General features: G+C 41.5%; 1 protein-coding gene across 4 annotated transcripts in view; it reads right to left on the bottom strand.

Moving 5' to 3' along the window:
* The window catches only part of LOC142158666 (NFX1-type zinc finger-containing protein 1-like), a 162,457-nt gene that overhangs the window by 9,240 nt on the left and 127,906 nt on the right, over window positions 1-25,311 (bottom strand). For all 4 annotated transcript variants that reach the window (XM_075212852.1, XM_075212854.1, XM_075212855.1 and 1 more), the window contains 7 exons: window positions 20,037-20,078; window positions 18,104-18,354; window positions 14,601-14,740; window positions 14,034-14,188; window positions 12,594-12,739; window positions 9,796-9,906; window positions 5,449-5,544 (listed from right to left, as the gene is read on the bottom strand). In XM_075212852.1, coding sequence (XP_075068953.1) covers window positions 5,449-5,544; window positions 9,796-9,906; window positions 12,594-12,739; window positions 14,034-14,188; window positions 14,601-14,740; window positions 18,104-18,354; window positions 20,037-20,078 — 941 coding nt within the window. The remainder of the gene's footprint in view (window positions 1-5,448; window positions 5,545-9,795; window positions 9,907-12,593; window positions 12,740-14,033; window positions 14,189-14,600; window positions 14,741-18,103; window positions 18,355-20,036; window positions 20,079-25,311) is intronic.

Below are 25,311 nucleotides of genomic sequence, written 5' to 3'. Positions count from 1 at the left end.
GCACAAATGTTGCTGCCTCAGGAGTGGATCTGAATATCACCCTGGATCCTGAGACTGAGGCTGGCTGTTATCTATCGGATGAGGAGTGATTCCACCCCAAGGAGATCCAGATTTAAAGACTCACATTATATATGCGGATCATCAGTCTTATCTGGTAGGCAACCAATTTTCACTACTTTAGGATTCTTTGGATGTTTTATCATTTTTTATTGTTTTATAAATAAATTGGAGTTGAAGATAATACACTATGGGATCTTTTTTTTTCCCTTTTTTTTCCACATGTTCCGACTGTATGAATAGGGATATGGAATGAGGATATTCTGATGAAAACATATTCTGATGAAAACATATTCTTTGATGCATTGAACTATATTGCTATTCTGCTATTCTGTATATAAGAATCTATACATTGTATGGATCTCCTATTTTGTTGCGCCTACAGGTATGGTATTTTCTTTTATGTTTAACATATCGTTCTCTGTTGAGAGGATTTTGAGGTTGTAGAATCCTGCCACTAATTTACATAAACAGTCCAAGCTTAAAATATTTTTTAGTGAAATTTTTTATCTCTGTAAGTTGCCCTATTTTTCCATATTGCGTAACTGCCCAATACCATATATTTTGTTCTGAATAAAGAGTTGTTATTCTGTCGGTTTAAAAGATACAATGCCTTACCGGAATGTTAAATAACAAGACCAACAAGAATATTCAATTTTTTTTGTGCATTGCTGTAAATATTTTTTTTTTTATATTGGAAGCTTAATTAAGACTATATATAGGGCTTTTACTTGGTAGTAAAAATACAGAAAAAACTCCACCTTTTCCTGAGTTTTTTACACAGCTTTTTTTATGTTGTATCGGTGCCCCAGAAATTTGTCTCCTAGTTTTCCAAAATAAGGGGATGCCAGATATACGTACTTTGCTCAAAGATTAACATAGCTATTGGGCCAGAATTAATGGTTTTTAACTTGCTATTTTTTTTCAAACTTTTATACCTAGGGGAACCTTTAGGACTTCCAAGACACAAAATAGGTGTCCCTTGTTTCCAGCACTAATAGATTCAATGGAAATAGCTTTGCATGGGATCCCTAAATGTGGTCCCTCCTTGAATTTCATAGGGTCTTTATACCCTGCAGGGAAATTGCATTTTACACAGGGGGCTGATCCCGAGTTGAATACATTTGTGTCTTAAAACACAGGCACAAATTGTGTTCACAAAAAAACACGCATTTATGTATATATGCAGAGTCACACGTATCTACAGACAAACATTTCAGGGACGTTCTATGTGGTAAAACTGATTTTTCATATTCTCCTGAAAATTGTAAAGGTCCGTGTTACCATGTTCAACTCACTTATGTCTCACATGCTAACATAATTAAATTTATAGGAAGAGAACAAAATAGACAGACATGCGTCTCTAATTTTTATTTGATTCTGTTATTGGTTTTAGCAACCTCTCTCATGGGGTACCTGATTTAAGCTTATATAATGCTAGTGTAATAAACAACATAGCATGTGAATTAGCAAAGGCCATACATGGTATCAGCACTGTGACAACTTTGTTGAACGAAGAATTGAAAGGTGAGAAAGCTACAGAACACAGTGGCTATAGATTATTTACTATTAAAAGCAAATTCAGATCATCGGTACTTCAATGAATTATGCTGTTTCTATACTATGAATTAGTACAAACCCGTTGAACAAAGTGTGCAGGATTTGGAAGAGTAACAGGGAAAAGATGAAATGAGATAGTGGTTGGTCACTGTTCACATGGTTAAGTTAATTAAAATGGCTGTAATGGCGATTGGAGTGATCTAGAGAAGATCAGGATAGTGAAAAAGAAAGGAGGGTTAAAGGAGGTTCTGTTTCTATGCCATTGAATGATTATTAATGGGATTACAATCAAAAGGAGGAGGTGATGAGGTACATTACGAGGCAACAATAAGCTTATAATGAAATACTACACCAAGTCTATCATTGTTTTGCTACATTAAGCATCTGTACAATATATTCTGACTTCTCGGTCAGCCACTGAACTCTAAAGTAGGGACGGTCTGAACATATATGGGCAGATTGCAGCAGTCCTGAGGGAGAAAATGCTTACACGGCTGACATAGATTTGGGGGTGGGGTGTAAAGAAAGAAGCAGTGTGGAATATAGGTGAAAGCTATACAGAAATGCGCAAAATTAAGTGTTATTAGAAATATCAAATGTATGCTAATGTATGCCTCACTGAGTTCATATGGAATGGTGCTCTATGGCCGGTATGTTGAGCATTTCTTTATTATTTGAAAAGGGGGTGAATTTATTTCTTATCTTAACATGGATGAGTATACAGTTAGGGATATATATATATATATATTTGGACACTGACACAATTTGTTATTTTAGCTTTTTAGCAAAACATATTTGAGCAACAGTTATATAATGAATGTGGACTATAAGCTTTTAATTTTACACAAAAGGTCTGGAGTTCATTCCAACTGTGGAATTTGCATTTGTAAGCTGTTGCTGTGAACCCACAACATGCGGTCAAATATGCTCTCAGTGGTACATTCTGAGAAAAGAAGAACTCACTGGTGAGCTCGGCAACACAAAAAGGTCTGGATGCCCACGTAAGTCAACAGTGGTGGATTTCCATGGTAAAGCAAAACTCCTTCACAACATCCAATGAAGTAAAGAACACTCTCAAAAAGGTAAGCATATCATTATCCAAGTCTATCGTATAGAGAAGACTTCACGGGACAATACAGAAGGATCACCACAAGGTGCAAACCATTCATAAGCCCCAAGAATAGAAAGGTCAGATTAAACATCTAAAAAAGCCATCCCAGTTCTGAAACAGCATTCTTTGGACAGATGAAACTAAGATCAACCTGTACCAGAATAATGGGAATAAAAAAGTATGGAGAAGGCTTGAAATGGCTCAGGATCCAAAGCATACCACATAATCTGTAAGAAACTATGGAGGCAGAGTCATGGCATGGGCATGCATGGCTTTCAATGGTACTGGGTCACTATTGTTTATTGATGATATGACAGAAGACAGAAGCATCCGGATGAATTTTGAAATGTATAGGGATATACTGTTTGCTCAGATTAAGCCAAATTCAGTCATATTGATTGGACGACGCTTCACAGTACAGATGGACAATGGCCCAAAACATACTGTGAAAGCAACTCAGGAGATTTTTAAGGCAAAGAAGTGGAATATTCTGCAATGGCTGAGTCAATCACCTCATCTCAAACTGATCGAGCATGCATTTCACTTGCTGAGGACAAAGCTAAAGTCAGAAAGACCCACAAACAACTGAAGACTGCAGTAAAGGCCTGGCAAAGCATAACAAAGGAGAAAACACAGAATTTGGATATCCATGGGTTCCACACTTCAAGCAGTCATTGCCTGCAAAGGATTCACAACAAAGTATTAAAAATTTACATTTTGTTTATGATTATGTTAATTTGTCGAATTACAATTGAGCTCCAGAACATAGGGAACTGTGTATAAAATGGTTGCAATACGTAAACGTTTCATATGGTATTTTTGTTCAAACCCTTGAATTAAAGTTGAAAGTCTGAACTTCAATGGCATCTCCATTGTTTAGTATCAAATCCATTGTATAGGCGTACATAGCAAAAAGTATGAAAATTGTGTCACTGTCCAAATATTTCTGGACCTAGCTTTAATTTAAAATTTACTCACATTTTTTATTTTAATAAGGTTAACATTTTGGATATCACTCTCTTGGTTCGGGGTAATAAGATTATCTCCAAATTATAACAAACCAGTTGTGAGTAATTTCCTGTTCTTCTAAAGTGGGCAATGATGGCTTTGGGTGGAGAATATCCCCAGAAGCCAGATTGAACGATATTTGAGAAAGGGATGAGGAATTTACTATACAAGTGGATAAAATCTGTATAGAATTGGCAAACTAGACTATCTGAATACATTACTTGAGGAAGCCTGGGGTTTTGCATATAAACAAGATAGATAAGTGGTACTGAACCCCAGTATAGCGGACAACAAAAGTAAATTATTTTTTGAAGGTCAGGACTCTGTTTTACTTATCTCCAAATTTAATACCGAATCTAAAAAAGAAAAAAAAAAGAAAAGAATCAAAAGCTACTTAAACAGAATCATATTTTTGGTATCGGAGAGAAAACAAAAATTGTATTCAGGAAAATATGAATTTAGAAAATATTCTATCCCCAAGTACTTTGAGGAATCCTAAACCTCAAAACTTGAAGGAAAGACCGGTGGGATGCTACCAGTGCAATAAGAAAGAGTGTTTAACATGGGATTTTATTAATAAGTGTAAGGAAGTAGTCAGTCTTGAAGGTTTGATTCCTTTTAAAACAATTTATCAACTATGAATCTGCATACATTGTTTACCCTGTAAACAGAGGAGCAATAACATTTCAGGCCTGCAAACACATTGTGAGGCCAAATAATTTTCCCAATTATATAACAGGAAACCAGAAGACTTTAAGGTATTAGGTTTGGAGTTAGTGGATAATACCATTTGAAGGGGGGGGACATATATAACAAATTATGTCAAGTTGAGGCCTATTGGATCTTACACCATAATATCAAAAGGCTTTAATGAAGCCCTGGAATTTAATGGATTGGTATCATTCAAGATTTCATAACAGTCACTATTGTTCCCAAGTCGCTTCTCTCTCATAAGAAAAAATTTATACCAATATGGTCATTATAGCTACGGATTGGGGATGCATTTTCTGCACTCCTAGTAATTTATTGTTTGGTGTCATGAACACCTTCATCTAAGACTCTGGGTATGTGTAGTTTAATGAAGCAGGATTTTTCCTGCTTTTATTGATTCCCCCACCCCCACTTTATTTTTTCTCTGGCCTTCTAATATATGAGCAAAGATGATCCGAATGTATATTTATTCTCATTTAAGTGAAAAAAAATAAAAATGTTTACACAGTGTCAAAGTGGGTGGATATACAGTGGTATACCATACCGCCAATTCTCCTACTGCCTTCATTGAAAACTATCAAATTCCATTCATTTACATTTTTCATACCACCACTTCGAAATTTCCACTTTGTTTCACCATAAGCATAGGGAGGGGTTCTTTACACTAAGGGTGTATCACATGTGTTATCTGGGGTAGCTTTATCAAACCTTCAAAATATGAAAAGTAGAGGTGTTGTCCATAGCAACCAATCAGATCCTAGCTAACATTTTCTAGAATGTACAAGATAAATGATAGCTCGATTCTGATTGGTTGCTATGGGCAACACCTCCACTTTTCCTTTTTAGAAGGTTTGATAAATCTACCTCTCTGTTTTATACATAATTTTTCCCTTTCACAAAAGATGAAAATGGTGAAAAAGTTCATTCATCAGAGCTTTGTGGCAAGACTGAAACTTGTACCTTTTACTATGGTAGAATTCGATTTTACGATATTAGTTTACCTTAATGTTGTCAAAATTCAATACAGACTCATGGTTCTCCAGTTCTTCATAAATGTGAGGTGTTAGCAGACGAGCAATTTCAGGCCTCATGCGATGCTGAAAATAATAAAAAAAAAGATCAATTGCACTCAAAATTAGAGAATGATTACTGTTAATTTAATTTCCTGGCGAAACTCTATGGCAGCCATAACAAATGGGCTAAGTTGTTAGTCAGCTGAGTAGAGGCAGGAAAAAGAAACACCACCGAAAGTTATATTGTGTGACACCTCCTTCCTCTGGTGTATTTGTGAAACTTCCCAAGCTATTTCTGAAAAATCTAAACACACAATCCAGGTGAGAATATTGGGCTGCCATTGAGTAATTCAAGGATATTAAATTAACTGTAATAATTAATTTCCTTATCAATTCCATGTCAGTCGTAACAAATGGAACGTACACAAACAATACATGAAAAAGAAGTTGGGTTCAAGCAAAATCAACACTTACAGTGACAAGTGATTTTTTTTTTTTTTTATTGATGCAGAAGATGTTACATCCAGAAGGTAAGGGTGTGAATTGATGGCAACCCTGCTGCTTTGCAGAAATTGACCATTAAAGCCTGAGCCCTGCATGTCCAGGAGGATGCCACTGCCCCTGTAGAATGTGCTCTTAGAAATCTGGCAACTCAGTCTCACTGGCTGAAATGTCAAGTACTGAAAATCACTTTGAACCCTTTTTATCCTGAAATGGATATATGTAATCAAGTCTCTTGTAATTAGGCTGACATCGATCAGGTTGTTTCCATTCCCTATTTATGAGATCCTTAAGAACACTCTGGAGTTATGCTGATTATCCCCCAAAAGGAAATCTTTGATAAAGTTAGGGGCTAGTATCTCACTGTCAGATGATCTTTTCAAGATCACTGAGGGAATCCAATGACACTCGGGAAGATATTCCAGGCCTAATATGTTTCAGATCCACACTTGCCTGGGGCTGGCTCTCTTAAGCCCTTGCATGGCTTATAAATTATGCTTTGTGACAAATGTGTCCTTCATTGCATGATTATTCTTGAAAATTAATTCCAAACTCTTCAGAAGCTTGAGCAATGGGCAGTTTGGGCTGAGGAATACAGTATGTCAGAAAATTGTGAGGAGGATTTTTGTGCAAAGGTTTAACACATGCTCCACAAACACTGTGATGAGACTTGCTGTTTCTCTTTCCTTCAACATGCTCTTAAATAGTACTGAGAAGGAGAATAACTAACTGACTAACTAATAAAATGTAGACAGCACCCCTAAGTAAGGGGTTCACCTAAAATGAGTGCTTTTCAGCTTCTTAGGGGTCGGCTCTGGCTTCATAACCGCAAAGTATGTCACAAACTGTACTCCTGAAAGTTGAATGAAACAGAAAGCAGTTCCAACGCTCCTCCATGCTGTTTTAGGTCTCTGGCTGACCTATGACCTCTGAACCAGAAGTGATGTCACATCTATGACTTCTGAATTGGAATTGATGTCACGCACCTGAGGAGAAACCCCAGAATCCAGACCCTACATTTGCTACATCATAGTAGCAACTAGCACTCCCAGAAGAGCCACCTACTTGCAGTCCCGGAGGTGCATCGTAGACCTCCAGAACCAACGGGAATAAAGGAATGCCTTCAATAGAGAAAAAACAACAAATTACTACATTAACCTTACACATTGCTTACTAAGGTGAAAGGCAGGAAAAAGACACCATGGAAAGGAAGAGTCACACTGTGTGACTTGATCACTATTAAATAACTTTTGGTAAAAATGTATTTAAAGCAAATAGCACAGGGCACTTATTTATGTAATTGCATGTGCACTTATTTTTTGATCTTGTGTATATTGTGAGATATGAAATCGGTATTTCTGAGACCAGGGGAAGAAATTTGTCTATTGTTTAACCTTGCTATAGGATATGCCTATTTCTGATGTATATATCTGATACAATGAGCCTGTGTTTACCAAGCCTTTGGTGTATTGTGATGTGGGAAACTAGCTTGTTTTTGTTTTTTGTTGTTCTGTGTGAATATGTATTCCGAACGGTCTGATGAAAGGCCACATGTTCATTATCTTGCTTTAATATTGCTGTATTCCTATGATCTACAGATTAGACCAAAATCTAATCCATTCTCCGGCTGTGTCTGAGGTTTGGACCCAAGCTTTTCCAGTACCAGCGCTCTGCCTGCTACCCATGCAGCCCTGGTTAGTGTGATAGGCCTGGGGGGATCCATTCACAGCAACCCGGATCCATAGTAAGAGGTCCTAAATTACCAGCCTGAGTACACCAGCAACGAAGTACACTAGCAGTGTCAGTGACCCAGAAAAAACTTGGTTCTGAGTGCCATAGAAGGAGTTCAGTGGTGGCAGCATTATAAGCCCCTCCTACTGCTGCAAGAGGGCGCATTTGGGATAACGAAAGGGACCGGTGGCAAAGTAAGCCCAGCCGGTTCCCAGCAACAACAGACAGGGTGGCATAGGCGGTCCATCCTGTCACACACTGCAAAAACCAGAAATCAAGTTGACTCACATCATATACTCATTGCATAGCAGTAGGAATGGTTTCAATAATGTATCCCTGCTTACCATAGTCGCAAGATTTGTTATTTGGTCACAACTATAATGAGTACAGCATCTAGTTTATCTATTAAGTTCTCTAAAATCATTTAAATGCAAATCACCCTTAAAACATTAATCTCTATAAATGTTCTTTCTACGAAGCAAAATAGGTGAACTATTCGGCTGCACGTATAGGATGGTGACTCCACCAGTCCCAAACACCCATAGAAAACATCTCTCTCAAGGCTCAATGGCCCTTAACTAACCCAGGAATGTCGAGAAATGTGCACACTGCCCTCCTCATGGGCTTCAGACAGCTTTCGCAACCTTAACATCTTGACGTATGAATCCATACCATTCACGCGTAGTGGGAAAGAGATTATATTCTGTCAGCCCAAATGATGAATAAGGTAACAAACATCTTTGGAGGCATAACTGCTCAATTTTAACCCAAATGAACTTAAACTGGCCCACCATTTGTGTTAACAACTGTTTGTCACTCACCGGACCGTGAGTGCCTCTGCGCTGGTGCGTGGTTCTCTATCCTTCCTGCCGGCGCCTGTCCTGAGCCGCGGCCGTCTGCCATCTTGATGGACTGCGCATGCGCAGCATCCATGAACTCTTATGACCTTGCTTTTAACCTAATTGGTGGATCAATCACCTCTCCCTATTTAAGGCACCTGTGGCCATGGTATAGTTGCCTGATCTTGAGTCTCATTCCCTGTGAGTCTCTGAAGGTGTCTCCTGTGTCCTGCTTGTATATTCAGTTTCCTGCTGGATTACCTGCTCTGCTCATCGGCGGTTCCCATACCCGCTACTGACTTCTGTGTCCTGCTCGTGTCTTCAGCTGTCTGCTGGATTACCTGCTCTGCTCATCGGCGGTTCCCATACCCGCTACTGACTCCTGTGTCCTGCTCGTGTCTTCAGCTGTCTGCTGGATTACCTGCTCTGCTCACCTGCGGTTCCCGTACCCGCTACAGTCTCTCAGCTCTCCTGCTGTGCCTGAATATCCTCGTTGGACAAGCTTCTCTACTCAGCAGCGGTATGCATACTTGTTATTGACTATCAGCTGTAATCCTGCATATCCGCTTTTGGACAAGCTTCTCTACTCAGCAGCGGTATCCATACCCGCTATAGACTATTAGCTGTGACGCTGCATATCTGTTTGGGACTAGCTCCTCTGCTCTCCAATTGTATTTATACAGTTATAGACTCTTATCACTCCTCCACTTATCCACACCTGGACAAGTCCTCACCTCATCACAAGAGTCAGTACATCTTGCTATACGCAGACCACTGACTCTCCCGTTACCCTCCTTCACCTGTTCACGTCCACTCTACTCTCCTACCAGTACAGCTGCAAGTCACTGCCTCTCCTACCAGTATAGCTGCAAGTCACTGACTCTTATCTATTCCATTGGCATTCTCTCTCCATCTGCTGTTATATACGTTCCTACTATTCACCCTACTGCCAGAGGACCGCTGTGTAAACCCCGCCCCTCTGGTAAGCATTATCAGCTGGTGAATCCTGGGCAGAACTCCTAGTGCCCGTGACACTGTCCCTACAATGGACTCTTTTGGAACTGCCATTTAATTCTGTTCTGCTTACACTTGTCCTTAACATGATATAAAACAGCTTCAACAACTTAAGCTGGAACACTTCTGAGACTGTCCGGGGCAGTACAAACTTCTAAACACATTTTTTTTTTCTGTCAGCATGAAAACAAACACAGAAGCAAAGTGAAACAATTTAAATACAAAGTACAATTTTCTAACAAAGTCTTACCTGGTAATCCAATCGTACAAATGGGATGTTCATCCTGATCAGTCTTTCAAACATCGATACTTCCAGGTTGAAGTTTTTTGCCAATTCATACACTGTTGTGCTTGGGCGGAGCTGTAAAACACAATCACATTGTACAGACAGATATATGTCAATCAGCTGGCAAGTTAAAAGAACCTTCATATTTGATTATTACGAAACGGTGAAGAGGAAAGGAGAAGAGGAAGCGAAAAGAGACAATTTTCTTTGGATTATTAAAGATTATTCGGACTATTATCCATATGACATATATTTAGCGTCTATTGTTTCATCTTTTGTATTAACATACTTCCAACCTGCAAACATGTACAAAAACCTTTCATTTTATATTTTACGAATGGAGTTACTATGAAGTATCATTTAAACTTGGATATCCTAGCTAATACAGCAGTGTTAGACAGTCGCGGCAGCCTCGGGCACCGCCGCGACACACATTGCCTCCTTCCGACTTTCCGGCTGTCGCCATGACGACCGGGACGTCACTTCCGGTATTTCGGGCCGACCATTGCCAGGGCAACGGCCGGACGCCAAAATTAGTCTGTAGGCGGACCGTCACCGTACCACCCGCTCCCTCAAAGTGGGTCAGAGAGTGTGGCTGTCCACGTGCAATATTAGGCTCCGACAGCCTTGCAGGAAACTGGGGCCTAAATTCATCGGTCCTTTCCCCATTGTCAAGAAGATCAATGCTGTAGCCTTCCCATTGAAAATCCCTGGTTCACTGAGGATTCCCAACACATTCCATTGCTCCCTCCTTAAGCCTGTGTTATACTCTAGTCTATCCCAGTCGTCAACTTCGCCTGTACAGAATGGGAACAAACCGCGGAATTATACCATTCAGAAGATTCTCGATTCTAAGAGAGTGCAGGGGCAGGTGCACTTCCTAGTTCAATGGAAGAATCGTGGTTTGGAAGAGCGGTCCTGGATTCCACGAAGACGTCTTCATGCTGCCAAACATTTAAAAGAATTTTTTAAAAAAATCCCTGGGAAACCTGGGTGTCGGGGTTCTTTGACCCCTCCTCAAGGGAGGGGGGGGGGACTGTTAGACAGTCGCGGTGGCCATGGGCACCGCCGCGACACACATTGCCTCCTTTCGACGTCCCGGCCGTCGCCATGACGATCGGGACATCACTTCAGGTATTTCGGGCCGACCGTTGCCAGGGCAACGGCCGGATGCCGAAATTAGTCTGTAGGCGCTCCGGCAGACTGAGTAGCCGGGCGCATGTGTGAAAGGTCCACCTGTGGGCTGAGTTAACAGGCATTAGCCTGCAAGTGTCATGCCAGGGCCAAGCCCTGATTGGGTAATGGTGTAGCTGGCAATTAGCCTGCAAGTGTGTATATCCAGGGGCAAGCCCTGATTGGTCCATCCGTGTACTTAAGGCAGTGAGGTCTGCAGCCTCACTGCCGGTTATAGTTTCCTGTTGCCAGTTTGCTGGCCTGCTGTGTTCCCAGTTCTGTCCTGTGGATATTACGATCGGATTGCCTGTGTATCACCCCGTGCCTGGATTTGGACCCTGCCTGTGTTTCTTGTGAACCTGACCTTCTTGCCTGTATCTGGACCTAGCTACCATGCCTGTGACCCTTGACCCCGGCTTGTGTATTGGATTCCCTGTCTGCTTCCGGCCCTCCACCCTTGCCTGGACTTCACTCCCCTTTTCTGGGTTCTCCCTAGTCGGTACACACTTCACGACCCTCTGCTAGTCTGCGGCCAAGTCTGTCCCCACCACTAGGGGCTCCAGTCAACACCTGACTGGCAGAGCAGACTCCGGGTTGTGCTGTACCGGCCAGAGGGGTTCCTAACATGCAGGAACAACTTTTTGACATATATCCCCAAAAAATTGTAGCTTTTTTTTTATCTTTGCTCTAACACGTTCAGCAAATCCTAAACTATGGCCGAGCGACTATTAAAGTCAGTGTCTGCAAATCATTTGCAAACTTTAATTACAAGCAGTTTGCTATTTCGGATTTTCATCATCATTGTCATCATCTGCTACTTACACTACACAAACGGAAGTATATCTCTGAAACAGGCCCAAAATAGCAATATAATTTGTGTTAAAAAACAATGCAGAAGTGTCTAGTGAATAACAAAAAAATAACTTACTCAAAACCTATGTCAGTGATATATAACATACACTATAATAAATAAGATACACACAGTAATAAAATATTCAATCCTATAACACTGCAGTGTCCTTTTGAAAACAAAATTGCAGTCAAAGCTGCATGATCAGATGATTCTAATATAGTGGGTGGATACAATTCGTTAATGTGCCAGGCATCACAACATACATATGGAACTTATAGTCACTCACAGTTATAAAAATATTGAGCTGGTAAAATAAATGGACTAGTGATTCCCACACAAATAGAGGTTCAAAGAAAAAGCAAGATTGTATAAATATCTATACGTTGTGGAACTACAAGTTCCAGGAGTGTGTTCACAGAATCATAACACTTAATTTTCACACCAATAGAGACTTTAAGGTTTTAGCAGCTACAAGTACAACGTTTTTATTGTTTGACTTTTTTACATAGAGTTTGCAGTCTCTATTTGTTGAAATCTGCTGGTAGGCCAGGTGTGCAGATGTTCTGTAGAATGCAGTAACTTGTGACCAAGCACAGCTCAGAGACTACTTTCCACTCTGAACTCTCCTGATGGTGGCCCATAAAATCACAATCATATCAAGCAATCTTTTTGTATGGTTAGCATATTACATTTGCCATTTCAACTATATTCTCACTATAAATCTTTGAACACATACCTGCTGATGGTCTCCAATCAATATAAGGTGCTGACATCTGGAGCTGAGTGCAGTAATAATGTGAGCCTCTAAAACTTCAGCTGCTTCCTCAACTATCACAATTTTGGGTTGAACATTTTGGAGTAACTTTCTGAACTTTGCTGCAGCTAGATTGAATATGAAAATAATTTCTAGTATACTTGGTTCATTTATTAAATATCGACAACTAAACAAAAACATCACAAAATATACCCTGCTACACTAATGTAACAGTCTACAGATTAAGGGATCTATCAATGGGTGATTGTAGTCAGAAGTTAATATCACCATAACTGAACTCATTTCCCAAACTATCCAATCTATTAAAAATGTATTTATTTTAAATCCAAGTGATTGTGAGAGATTTCACTCTGCTGTGCAAAGATGTTGCTTTTTGTATTCATTCGAATAGGCAAGGCAATATCAGTGAGCAAAAAAACAAAGCAAAAAATTAAACCAAAAACTATTGTGGAACTGTTCTAGTAGTACCTGACTGCCAGGAATTTCTAGGATTTATAGTTCTACACTATTTTTTTACATTTCATCTTTAATAAAAATAAAAATATTTATTTATTTAACAGACCTCTCCCATTCTTATCAATCAGCAATGCATTTCTATGGTGTTTCTCAGCCATTCAAATGCATTGTATTGTCTATTTAAAGGGATAGGAAATCAAATTAATTTTATTGCTTTTTAGGCATTATCGACTGACATTAGTCTTTAAGATTTTCATTCTTTATTGATTCTCCCTGCAGTATGTCACCATATAGAAATCGTTGAGTGAAATGTATGACATTTTTGAGGTTTAAAAAAGTGGAGGATATATATATATGATGATTTGCTTTTAGTAGATAAGGGTAATTGCAAATTGCCATAAATCATTAAAACAATTGGAGATTTGATCAAAATTGATCTTTTACACATTTCCCACAACTTTTAAAGCTCACTCATTTATCCTTTTTTGTCATGCAATAAAACCAAGTAAGGAATCCATTTCTGCCAGTACTGTAAACCTTTATGCCATGGGCCTGTGCCAAAATTGTAACTCATTTTCATATTGTACTAGTTTCACTGGGTGTAACTGTTTAATTAAAATGACTTTTAGATTGTTGTTTTTTTGGGACATATACTGTGGGGCTTTCCTTTTGTACCATTGTCAGGTAAACACCCTTTTGCTCTATGGACTTTATACAGAGGGAAAAAAAGTAAAAAATTAAATTAAATTATATTAAAAATGCACGTTTTGATGATTTTTCCCCACCACAAAATGAAGACAGCTTACTTTATTCTGTGACATAACATTTACAGGGATTCCAAATATGTGTACTTTATTGAAGGTTTGGGTCATAAAAAGTTTTATATATAAATTGTATTAACATAATAGCATATGATGTATATGAAAATGTATGCACTTATCTTACCGGTGGTTGTCATGCCAATAATATCTGCCTTTTGTAATATTAATAGGTCCTCTTGGTTTCTTAGTTCGGTCATCCTGTTTACCAATATCTGGTATTCGTTCTCCAGTGCAAATATTTGCTTGCGGATATCAGACAGATATTGGGATCTCCAAACTCTACAAAAAAATATCTGTTAGTTGCGCAGTTCAGTACTAGTAAAAGTATTGCAAAGTAAGAAACACAAGGAAAGATGATCCTTATACAGTATTAATAACTGGTCCATGTGTGTCCATTGTGGTTGGGTAGATTGTAGCTCTGCTTTATCATAGTTTAGACGATTCAGCACAACATATGACATGGGATATTTTGAGCTCAGGACAACATATGACATGGGATATTTTGCAGCGAAAAAATCAGGAGGGGGACCTTCATGTAAACTGGGGCACCAGTAACTGCAAACTGGCCAAATTATATTGTAACATGGTTGAAAAAGCATCTCTTGACATGGGTGCACAAATGTTTAACCTAGCAAGAAGATTCACACATTTCATATACAGATGTCAAACTGTATGGAGAACATGACTGTACCTATAAACTTCCCAGCGTTTCAGAATAGGAAGCTGCCAAAGATCAAAGATCAGCTTGCATTGCTCTTCTGTCATATCACTTGTTTTCTCCAGCTCATGCTTGATCTGTTTCTTCAATTTTTTTCTCATTTTCTTGGATATCTGTAAAAAAAATCATATTCTGTTTCTTAAAAATTAGTAAAATTTACCTATTGCTATGTAACATTTTAACAAAAAAAAAGAAAATCTGTCTTGAACCAGTTACATTTTGTTGTTTTACTACGCTAATGTATTTTTATATACCACAGTATGCAGGTATATATTTACTTGTGCAGACATGCTGGATCACTGATATTGTGTATTTAAACATAATAAAGAGAGTAAGTCAAAGTAACGGCAGCATCAATGTACAAGCATTATTGACCAATCCGGCGGTTCCCAAAGTGTGCGCCGCGGCTCCCAGGGGTGCCGCGGCGCTGTCACTGGGGTGCCGCGAGCCAGACATAAAAAAAAGAGAAGACAGAAACTTACCAATCAGCGCTGCGCCGGGACCCAGCAGCCTCCTCTCTCCCGCAGCAGCTTGTCACTGACGTCTATATTCAGTGACAGCTGCGGGAGAGAGGAGGCTGCTGGGTCCCGGCGCCGCGCTGATTGGTAAGTTTCTGTCTTCTCTTTTTTTTATGTCTGGCATGGGACAGAGTGGCAGCGGAGGGGGACAGTGTGGCAGCGGAGGGGGACAGTGTGGCAGCAGAGGGGGACAGTGTGGCAGCAGAGGGGGACAGTGTGGCAGCAGAGGGGGACAGTGTGACAGCCGAGGGGGACAGCGGGCAGCAGAGGGGGACAGTGTGACAGCGGAGAAGGACAGCGGGCAGCGGAGGGGGACAGTGTGACAGCGGAGAAGGACAGCGGGCAGCGGAGGGGGACAGTGTGGCAGCGGAGGGGGACAGTGGGCAGCAGAGGGGGACAGGTGGCAGCGGAGGGGGACATGTGGCAGCAGAGGGGGACAGGTGGCAGCAGAGGGGGACAGTGTGACAGCGGAGGGAGACAGTGTGGCAGCGGAGAAGGACAGTGTGGCAGCGGAGGGGGACAGTGGGCAGCAGAGGGGGACAGTGTGACAGCGGAGGGGGACAGTGTGACAGCGGAGGGGGACAGTGTGACAGCGGAGGGGGACAGCGGGCAGCAGCGTGACAGAGGGCTGCAGATGGGGCAGCGTGACAGAGGGCTGCAGAGGGGGCAGCGTGCCTGGGGGTAGAGGAGGGGGACAGCGTGGCAGAGGGCAGAGGAGATGACAGAGGGCAGAGGAGGGGGACAGCGTGACAGAGGGCAGAGGGGGCAGCTTGAGAGAGGGCAGAGGAGGGGGAATAGCGTGACAGAGGGCAGAGGAGGGGACAGCGTGACAGAGGGGGCAGAGTGCCTGGATGCAGAGGGGGCAGAGTGCCTGGATACAGAGGGGGCAGAGTGTCTGGATGCAGAGGGGGCAGAGTGTCTGGATGCAGAGGGGGCAGTGTCCCTGGATGCAGAGGGGGCAGTGTCCCTGGATGCAGAGGGGGCAGTGTCCCTGGATGCAGAGGGGGCAGTGTCTCTGGATGCAGAGGGGCATTTTTGCATACAACTAAATAAGTATTTTTGTTGTGACCTAAATACTTATTACAATTTTTTGACCCAACTACTTCTAAAACAGGACTGCTCAGTAATTATTTTGGAGGGGTGCCTTGGAAAAAATTTGGAGACTCTAAGGGTGCCGTGAACTGCAAAAGTTTGGAAACCACTGGTCCAATCAATTCAGATGTTATTTATAGTAGTCATTATATTGTACTGTAGTTGTTTATAAAATGCATTGTTCAGATACTTAGCTACATCACTTGCAAATTCCACGTCAAGGAAATTACCTGCAGCACCGCTATCCAGAAAGGCAGACATTGAAACGGAATTATTCTCAAAGGCAACCCGGGCAGGAATCAGGACCGAATTCTTAGAGACCATTTGGAGACCTAGGCGCACCTCTTCACTTACACCTAGGCCAGATCTTTTCCCGTCTTGTTAGGGCAGGTGCGCAGAAGATGACCCTTGTTTTCACAATACAGGCAGAGCCCCAGGGAACGCTGCCTAGATCTTTCTTCTGGAGAAAGGCGATAGGCTCCTAGCTGCATGGGTTCAGATGGGTCTTGAGAAACAAGGAAAAAGACTGGAGGAGGGCATGATGGTACAGACGTGTCCTTCTCCGCTTTCCTTTACCTTTATTCTGCGGTCAATTTTGATAACAAGTTGCATAAGTGTCTCCAAGGTTGGAGATGAGGGGTAATGGACTAAGGAGTCCTTTATCTGCTCCGAGAGGCCCAGGCGGAATTGACTATTCAGTGAAGGGTCATTCCACTAACAACGGACCAGCACCTAAATTCGGCACAGTATTCTTCGGCGGTACGTCGCCCTTGTCTAAGTGCCCTTAGGTGTGACTCTGCTGAAGCCACCCGGTCTGGGTCGTCATAGAGGAGACCAAGGGCATTGATAAAGGCATCCACGGACTGTAGTGCAGGGCTGACTTGGGCCAGGCTAAAGGCCCAGGACTGTGGATCACCCTGGAGTATGGAAATGATTATCCCCACCCTCTGCTGCTCCGAACCTGAGGAGCGAAGTCTGAGGCGGAAATAAAGCTTACAGCTTTCTTTAAAGTTCCGGAATTGGATTCTGTCCCCGGAGAACCGATTCAGAAATTCAATTTAGGTTCTATGGCAGGTGACAGGGTTGCCTGAAAGGCCTTGGCGGCTTCCTCTTGGGCGGCCAATCAGATACCTTCAATGCCTGTTCAGTATTTACCTGACCACTTGGAAATACATCCATTTTATACAGTTCTCAGATATGTTTAGATACATTACATATCTAGGATAATGCAGCCATTACCATCATCAGCAGCTATTTATACAGTGCCACTAATTCCACAGCGCTGTACAGAGAACTCACTCACATCAGTACCTGCCCCATTTGAGATTACAGTCTAAATTCCCTAATATACACACACAGACCGAGAAAGACTAAGGTCAATTTAATAGCAGCCAATTAATCTACTAGTATGTTTTTGGAGTGTGGGAGGAAACCGATGTACCCAGAGGAAACCCACGTAAACACAGGGAGAACTCAAGAACTCAGTGCTGTTAGGCAGAAGTGCTAGCCACTAAGCCAACGTGCCATGAAAGATTATGGTGAAAGTCACAGAGGATTAAATAATATGAATTACTTAATGAGCATTCCATAGAACTTCACTGCTCTATGGTTAATGCTTGAGAATGCTGCGGGCAATGTAGAAATTGCTGCGAAGCAAAGCAAAGTGAATGCTTGTCAAAGTGCCTGTGCACAGGTCCATTTCCTTACATTGTTTGTTGGACTACCGTGGTCAAAGTGAATTTAATAGGTTTTCAAAAAAAACACACGTTAAATGATTAAAATCAATGCCCGTGTGTATGAAGTTTTAGACTTACAAGTGAGCAGTATTTATCAACTAACATGTATCTACACAAGAAATCTGCTAACCTGCCAGCCATCTTGATCATCTTGATCTGGATCACTGTTTTGATCTTCGCTGTCATATTCTTCCAGTACAAACACCAAAGTCTCTTTCTTTGCTTTGGCTGCTTGCTCTCGTACCATCCTGATTTGATATTTAATGTCACAATCTTCTTCAATCATGCGTTCAGTTTCTGCTAGTTTGGCTTCATCACTAACTGTTATAAACTCATCATCTGCTTTTTCCTCCATAGCTTTGAAGTCTCCATTTAGGTCATCTGAGGAAAATGGGAATGTCTCAATATAAAATAACTATTATAAAGCATACAAATTACACAGTATCTCACAGTATCTCACAAGCAACTCCAAATTGATTAAAATAGCTTGTAATATGATTCCTTAGAGCGATAATTTTAGACTTTTGTCACCATGCTTGTAATGTTCATACCAAGCAGATTATAATCCACGTGTCCTCCCCTTCATATACCAGATCTCCACGGGAAAACACAGATCTATAAAATCAAATAGATGGGGGCACCTCCATTGTGCATTATCATTAAAAGCAGATTTTATTTAATAGTTGTTTACAGTATGAAAATGTATTCAATGCTGGATACATGTATGCTACATGCGTGTATCTATCTGATATGTGACATTTTTACAATTTTTTTTTCTTTCAATAATAGTTTTTATTGAAATTTTTCAATTTACATAACAGATAAAACAAACCAAAAAGGGGGAATAAGGGGAGGAGGGAAGGGAAGGTATAGGGGGAGGAAAGTACAAGTACATTTAAAATGTTCCATCAATTGCAAGCTATGCAATGGTTATCTAATCAAATTACAGATACAGTCCCAGCCTTACCCCAGGGGCAATATCACTGCGGAGAAGACACTAATGGGTCTGCCGTAGCTTGGGAGCCTGAATGTTGGCTTATATAATCATTCCAAATACATTTTTACAATTTTTAATAAAATCTGCTTTTAATGATAATACACCACAGAAGCATCTATTTGACTTTATAGATAAAATAACTGATATTTAAATGACTGAATGCTATGAGACACAATCTTGACACACAAACAGCATTCTGTGTACATAAGATACAATAGCATTTACAAACAATCCATGGAACCTCAGAGCCCCAAGACTTTTATATAGCTATGGAATGTATACAATACTGGCTGTAGAACCGTGACTATTGGTTACCTGTAATCACATGTATAATCTTGTTGATAGAAAAATGAAAAATAGCACTCCAACCAATATCAATAAAAATGGGGTTCAGTTCAAGTTTGCATAGACAAATATTCAAGAGTCATTCACACTAGGACATCTCCTTCATGTAAGGTGGCAGTCTTCCTTTGTTCAAGCCGATACATACAGATCTGAGAAATAAAGAAGAAGGAAATTGGGCGCCTATGGTGTAGTATTTAAAGGAGTATAGTACCCAAAAACCCAACACTTTTGAATCATATATTTGGTATGCATATACATACACCTTGGGTTTTTGGGGACTATTCTCCCTTAAATACTACACCATAGGCGCCCTTTTTCCTTCTTCTTTATTTCTCGAATATTTATATTAATTTAAGTATAGTAAAGTCTTTACAGACAATGTTTCATAAGAATTATCTCAGAAAAGTTGCCTGTAAAGACTCTGCACTTCACTTTAGAGAGCAAGTAAAAGCAACACCTCACGTGAAATAGCTGGAGTGTTTATACTTAACTAGATATTAACAGAAATTTAAGATCGCTTGACATAGGGGGCTACCCTCTGTTTTTCCTACCAGCCGCAACCCCACAGCTACCCATACTGGAGTGCAGATAGGGATCAAACTATTTAATATTTAATACATAATAGTCTTATAAAAAGAGACTCATGGTGACAACCATCTTGGCAAGGGGACCTACAGGCCTAGTGAAAACCCTAGTATAAATAAAATACTTTTATACTTACCGTTTTCTTCAAGAAAATCCTCAATTTCCCAAAGGTCTACATCTGTTGACGAAAAATAGAACATAGTTAAATTAAAAAAAATGTTTGCTCGCAAGCTAATTTTTACAAAACTTGCCTTGCAACAAACAAGATATTTATAAACAAAATTTGCATTCACAATTTCCCATATACTGATAAACTTGGGGTAAATAGCAGAACACATTGTGCAATATCCAGTTATTTCTTCATAAAGATTGAGGGGACTGTGAAGAGTACCTGCTGATGCAGGAATCTGGAGATGGCCAAATATTTCAAACATTGATTTACTTAGCTCAGGTGCAGGACCAGCAAAGGCAGGAATGAAGAGGGTTGTTATAATACAAGGCAAATAACACTCCTTCCTCTTAATAGGCAACACCACATTAAGCCTGCTATGCCTTGCAACGGACAGAAGTCCACCCAAAAGATTAGGGATGGAGCACCTAGTACCACCCACTCAAGTAAGGACTGGCATCTTGTATGGAGTGCAACCACCTCAGAAGATGAAGTACATGACTGGATAGTGCTGCTGGCTTAAATACAAAGAAGGTTACTCAACTCCATCAATGCCCTGACACAAGGATGCCCCAAGTCTCACATCAGAGGTATCTGTTTGGAGAACAAAGTGTTGACTGAAATGTGGGAAATGGAGGACCAAACTGATCTTGCAAAACCAGAGCCGTAACTAGGCATGTGCGGACGGTGCCGTCGCCCAGGGCGCAAGCCCAAGGGGGTGCAGCAGCGCCCGCTACCTGGCTCTGCATCTACAGCCTTTCACTTCTGAAGTGGAACGCATAGTTCCACTGACAGGAAGTTTGGCATTTGGAACGCAAACTGTTATTGTTAATGCGTTAGTGCGTTAGTGTTCCAGTGCGGAAGTAAAAGGTAGTCTCTCTCTCTCACATTTTACAAAGGCATGAATATTTCTGACCCTAACACACATCCCACATGTACCCACTGGTAGGAGAATGTTATTTGTTTATTCTGCAGCATCCACTTAATATGTCTGTGAGTTGCCATCTGCAGTCTTGCTATTGGCTTTTGGGGATAAAAAAATAAAACAAACAAAACTATCAGACATTGCCCTGGCTTCACCTCAAGGATTCCCCTAGAGTGTAAAATCTTTCATATACTGACACAAAACTCTACCCTGTCTTCCTCACATATGTCACAATACTTGTGGTAAACTCTGGGCTCCCTTGGGGTCCGCAGACATGTAACAGAATTATTTCAGTTAAGTGCTAGCCACACCCCCACATTAGGTTGGCCACACCCACTTGGAAAATGTCACTCCCACTTAAATGGGGGGCGCCGGTGGCCTGTCTCACCCAGGGTACTAAAATGTCTAGTTACGGCACTGTGCAAAACGTAGCCTTACACTCTGGAATTCACTGAATATGCTTTGGGGCCCAGTTTTTTTTAATAGATCTGTTAGTTGTCTGCAAGGGAGTAAAATGAGGTATTAACCTCTTATAGTATCCAACCAATTAAAGTATCAGCACAACTCACTTTTCGTTTGAGGCACCAGAGCCTAGTTCAAAGCCTGGACTTGACCGATTTTTCCCATAATGTACCCTAAATACGTAGCTGCATAATTTTCTGAGGCACATTTCTTCAGGTTAGCAGTAGGGCCTGCTATAAGCAAAGTTACTTTCAGATGGCTGTGCACAGTGCGAGTGGTTAAAAGCTGTATGTAGAATTATCTCGGCAAGAAAGAGATAATTTGAGAAAGGTGGATAATGTTTAGGTAGTTAAAGGCTCTGCTTGGTCCATAGGTTTGGGACAACACTAGATAAGGCAATGAGAGGTATTTGGGGATTAGGGAAAAAAGTTAGGAATAAATAAAGTTTGTTTAACGTTGCTATGCTCAAAACACTATTTCAAATATGACACCATATACTTGTGGGTATGAAATATTAGGTATCACATTTGCATTAACTAATCATAATCAGGAGTCTATACCTGGACATATCATTTATATTATTTTGTACTGATTGGTTGTAAGTTGAGGGTTATAAGAATGGGCTATGTACCCATTCAGATTCAATCTAGCCGCACACATTGAAAATATGCGGTGTCAGAATTATCCTTCATATCCCTGGGTACAAACAAATGTGAATTGTGAAAGTGAATTAAGTCTAGTAACCAGAAAGAAGAAAGAGTGCCTAGTAGGCTCAAGGGGTGTGCCCTCCAGCCTCGAAACAGTGGGAGAAAGCATGTTTGTGAATTGTGAGAGCAAAGTACCATGCTGTCACATTTGCTCCCTCCTGTTGATCTAATCAGCTCAAACAAAAAGAAAATGGGCCTTCCTTGACTCAAGAATGGCTAGCCCTCCTGTGTGGGGATATTTAACAGGAGGGGAGATATATATACTTAGAACACTTTTTTTATTTTAATTCTACAGGAGGATTAACTCCTTACCTACTGGAGTATCAGCTGTTGCTTTTACCATTCATTTGTCATTCTTTTAACAGATTTTTGATCCCATCTCTTTTGCTCTTTTTCCCTACCTTGATTCTCTCTGTTTCATGCACATGTGTGTGTGACTTGCTCACCTTACTTTCTGTTTGCCTTTCATTTCTTTATTCTCCCACTAATTGTTTTTCTTGCAAGTGAGTCCCGGGAACAAAAGTAAGCTAACTGGTACAAGTCACGGCAGTGCCCGCGCCACTGCAACTGAATGTTTGGCAATGTCTCAGCTGTGATGCTCTGTGGTTAGCTCCGTCTCCAGACATTAGGGAGCAGCCGGGCACATGCACAAATATTACTAATTAGTTAGTTAGCACTCTTGTGGCTAATTACAGCCTGCAGTGCCCCTGTTCTCTGATTGGCCAGATCTGGTATTTAAGGCAGGGCTTAGCCTTTCTGACGGTTATACCGTGGATTCTGTCTGTTGCTGACCTGCTCTATTGCTGTGTTCCTGTGGATACTCTGCAGTACTTTTGCTTGACCATGTTGTGATCCCTGGCTTGTTAATTCTGATTGTCCTGACGTTTGGCTTTGTTCTTTGGATAATCCTGCACGCTGCCAGCCCTGATCCTTTGGCTTGTTCCTGACCACTCAATCTGCTACCGACCCCTGATCCTGGCCTGCTTTTGATCATCCGCTACCATCTTGACTACCGCCTCCTATCTCCCTGCTGCGGTATTGCATATAAGCTTTCACTAGACTACAATTGAGACCTGGGGGCATCCAAGTACCTGTGAGTGTGTGCTATAGGTGAAGTCCTCTATCACTATTTTGCAAGCTTAAGTTAATAGCTACAAGCCGTAACACTAACTTACCTGATTTTATCTTTGAAGTTACTGATCTGGTAATTGGCAGGATGAGCAGACTAAAAGAGGTGAGAGAATTTCCGGTATGGCTCAGAGGTGCATCGCATGCAGAGTAAAAAAAAATGTGTCGTATTTTTTTGGGTAGAAAATAATGCAAATTAAGAGCCACAGCAGGAATAAAGAAACAGCATCAATTTATAAAATTGTCAATAGAAGTGAAGAAGACCCTCCAACTCATGGACCTGAGCAGGGCCTGGTCTTTTCGGCTGCTATCAGCCATCAACTGTTCTCCCAACCTGCTTGATCTCCACGACAACCTTGGGAACAGGCTCTGGCTAGGATAACGGGTTTGGAGGGGGGAATTTCCGGTCTCCCTCTTTGCTGATGACATACTCCTCTGTCTCACGAATTCCCAGGACTCTTTGCCAGCCCTATACAGCCTCATAGATGAGTATGGCCTTCTCTCAGGATATAAAATTAATCATACCAAATCGGAGGCCAAGCTCCTCCACTCCGGACCAGCATACAGGCCAATTTTGCCTTGCGCTGGCAGCCCAACAAGATCAAGTATCCTGGTATCTACATCACCTCCTCATTTGATAGTCTATACCGTGAAAATCGCCCCCCCCCCTGAATAGGACCTAGAGGTATGGAGAAGCTATATCATTTTGTGGCTGGGGAGGATCATTGCTGTTATGATGAACCTGATCCCTAAACTTCTGTACCTTTTCCAGACTCTCCCGGTGAAGGTGCCCCCTGTGTTTCGGCACTTGCAGTCCTCTTTTCTTAAATTTATTTGTCATGGCAAGCCCCCTAGAATTTCTGTGGCAGTGCTTAAGAAGCCTAGGGCCCAGGGAGGGGGGGGTGGCTTCCCAGATAATAAACCTTATTACTTGGTGTACTTTGTGGTAGGTTGCGGTCACTTATGTCCCATGTTGGACCATAGCGTGGGTGGACTTAAGAGACCCACTTCACGGGGGTCCCCTCCCTGGCGTATCTTTGGGGCCTCCACAATATTGACAGCCTACCAGTGGCCTTCTCTCTTCAATCTCTGAATTTCTGTCTGTCCTTATGGGATTCGTATAGGGTCAAGCAAAAATTGGAACATGGGCCTCAATGTTGGATCTTTGCCGTAAGTTTGAACCTTTTTGGTCGCTTTTCTTTGAATACGTCCAGGTCCTACACTTCGCTATGTCCTTGCCCTCCCCTGACACTCTTTGGTCCCTCACTTTCTTTGAGAACATGTGTTTACACTCCCCACTTACCAAGGGGGTGATATCTGGAATCTATAATTGGCTGATAGAGATCTCCTTCAACACAGCAGGTATGAGCGGGAATGGAAAAGAGACCTGGCACTCCCCCTGGACGAGTCTTGTTGGGAGAAGTCAGAGAGAGAGTTGCCAAGAGTTCGATCTCTACAATAGTTAAGGAAACAGCATACAAATTGTACTATAGTGTTAGGCTGACGGTCTGATCATCAACCCACAGAACTAGATGGCGGAGGTCTTCACCGTTAGCAGCCGCCTTTCCCTTAGAACTTGATGTGCTCACCGGTACTCAGATGCCCCCAGGACCTAACTCCAGGTGTAGTGTGGGTTGGTAATACAGGCCCGTAGCGGCAGGCCAGAAGGGCAGCGGATAGTCAGACAGTAGCCGAGGTCAGGGGGTCACAGGCAATGTAGCAGAGTCCAAGGTACAGGCAAAGGGCTCAAGGTCACAGACAAGCAGGCAAGGTCCAAGATATAGGCAGGGGTCATTCAGTGGCGCTAGGTAAGTAAATGGTGATGAATGGTGATGATACACAGAAATCAATCTGACAGGTTTCCACCAAACACAATACAGAAGCAGGTTAGCTGACAGGGAAGCTGGACGCTATAACCAGCAGGGAGGGATTAGCCTCCCTGCCTTAAATAGTGAAGTCAACCAATCAGGGCATTACACTGTAATCACAGACAGGCCAGGTTAATTAATAATAAGGAGCC

This window comes from Mixophyes fleayi, chromosome 5, assembly GCF_038048845.1.
Source record: "Mixophyes fleayi isolate aMixFle1 chromosome 5, aMixFle1.hap1, whole genome shotgun sequence".
NCBI classification, from domain to species: Eukaryota; Metazoa; Chordata; class Amphibia; order Anura; family Limnodynastidae; genus Mixophyes; species Mixophyes fleayi.
The sequence above is the reverse complement of the archived record's forward strand: the minus strand, read 5'-3'. Positions and strand labels throughout refer to the sequence as shown.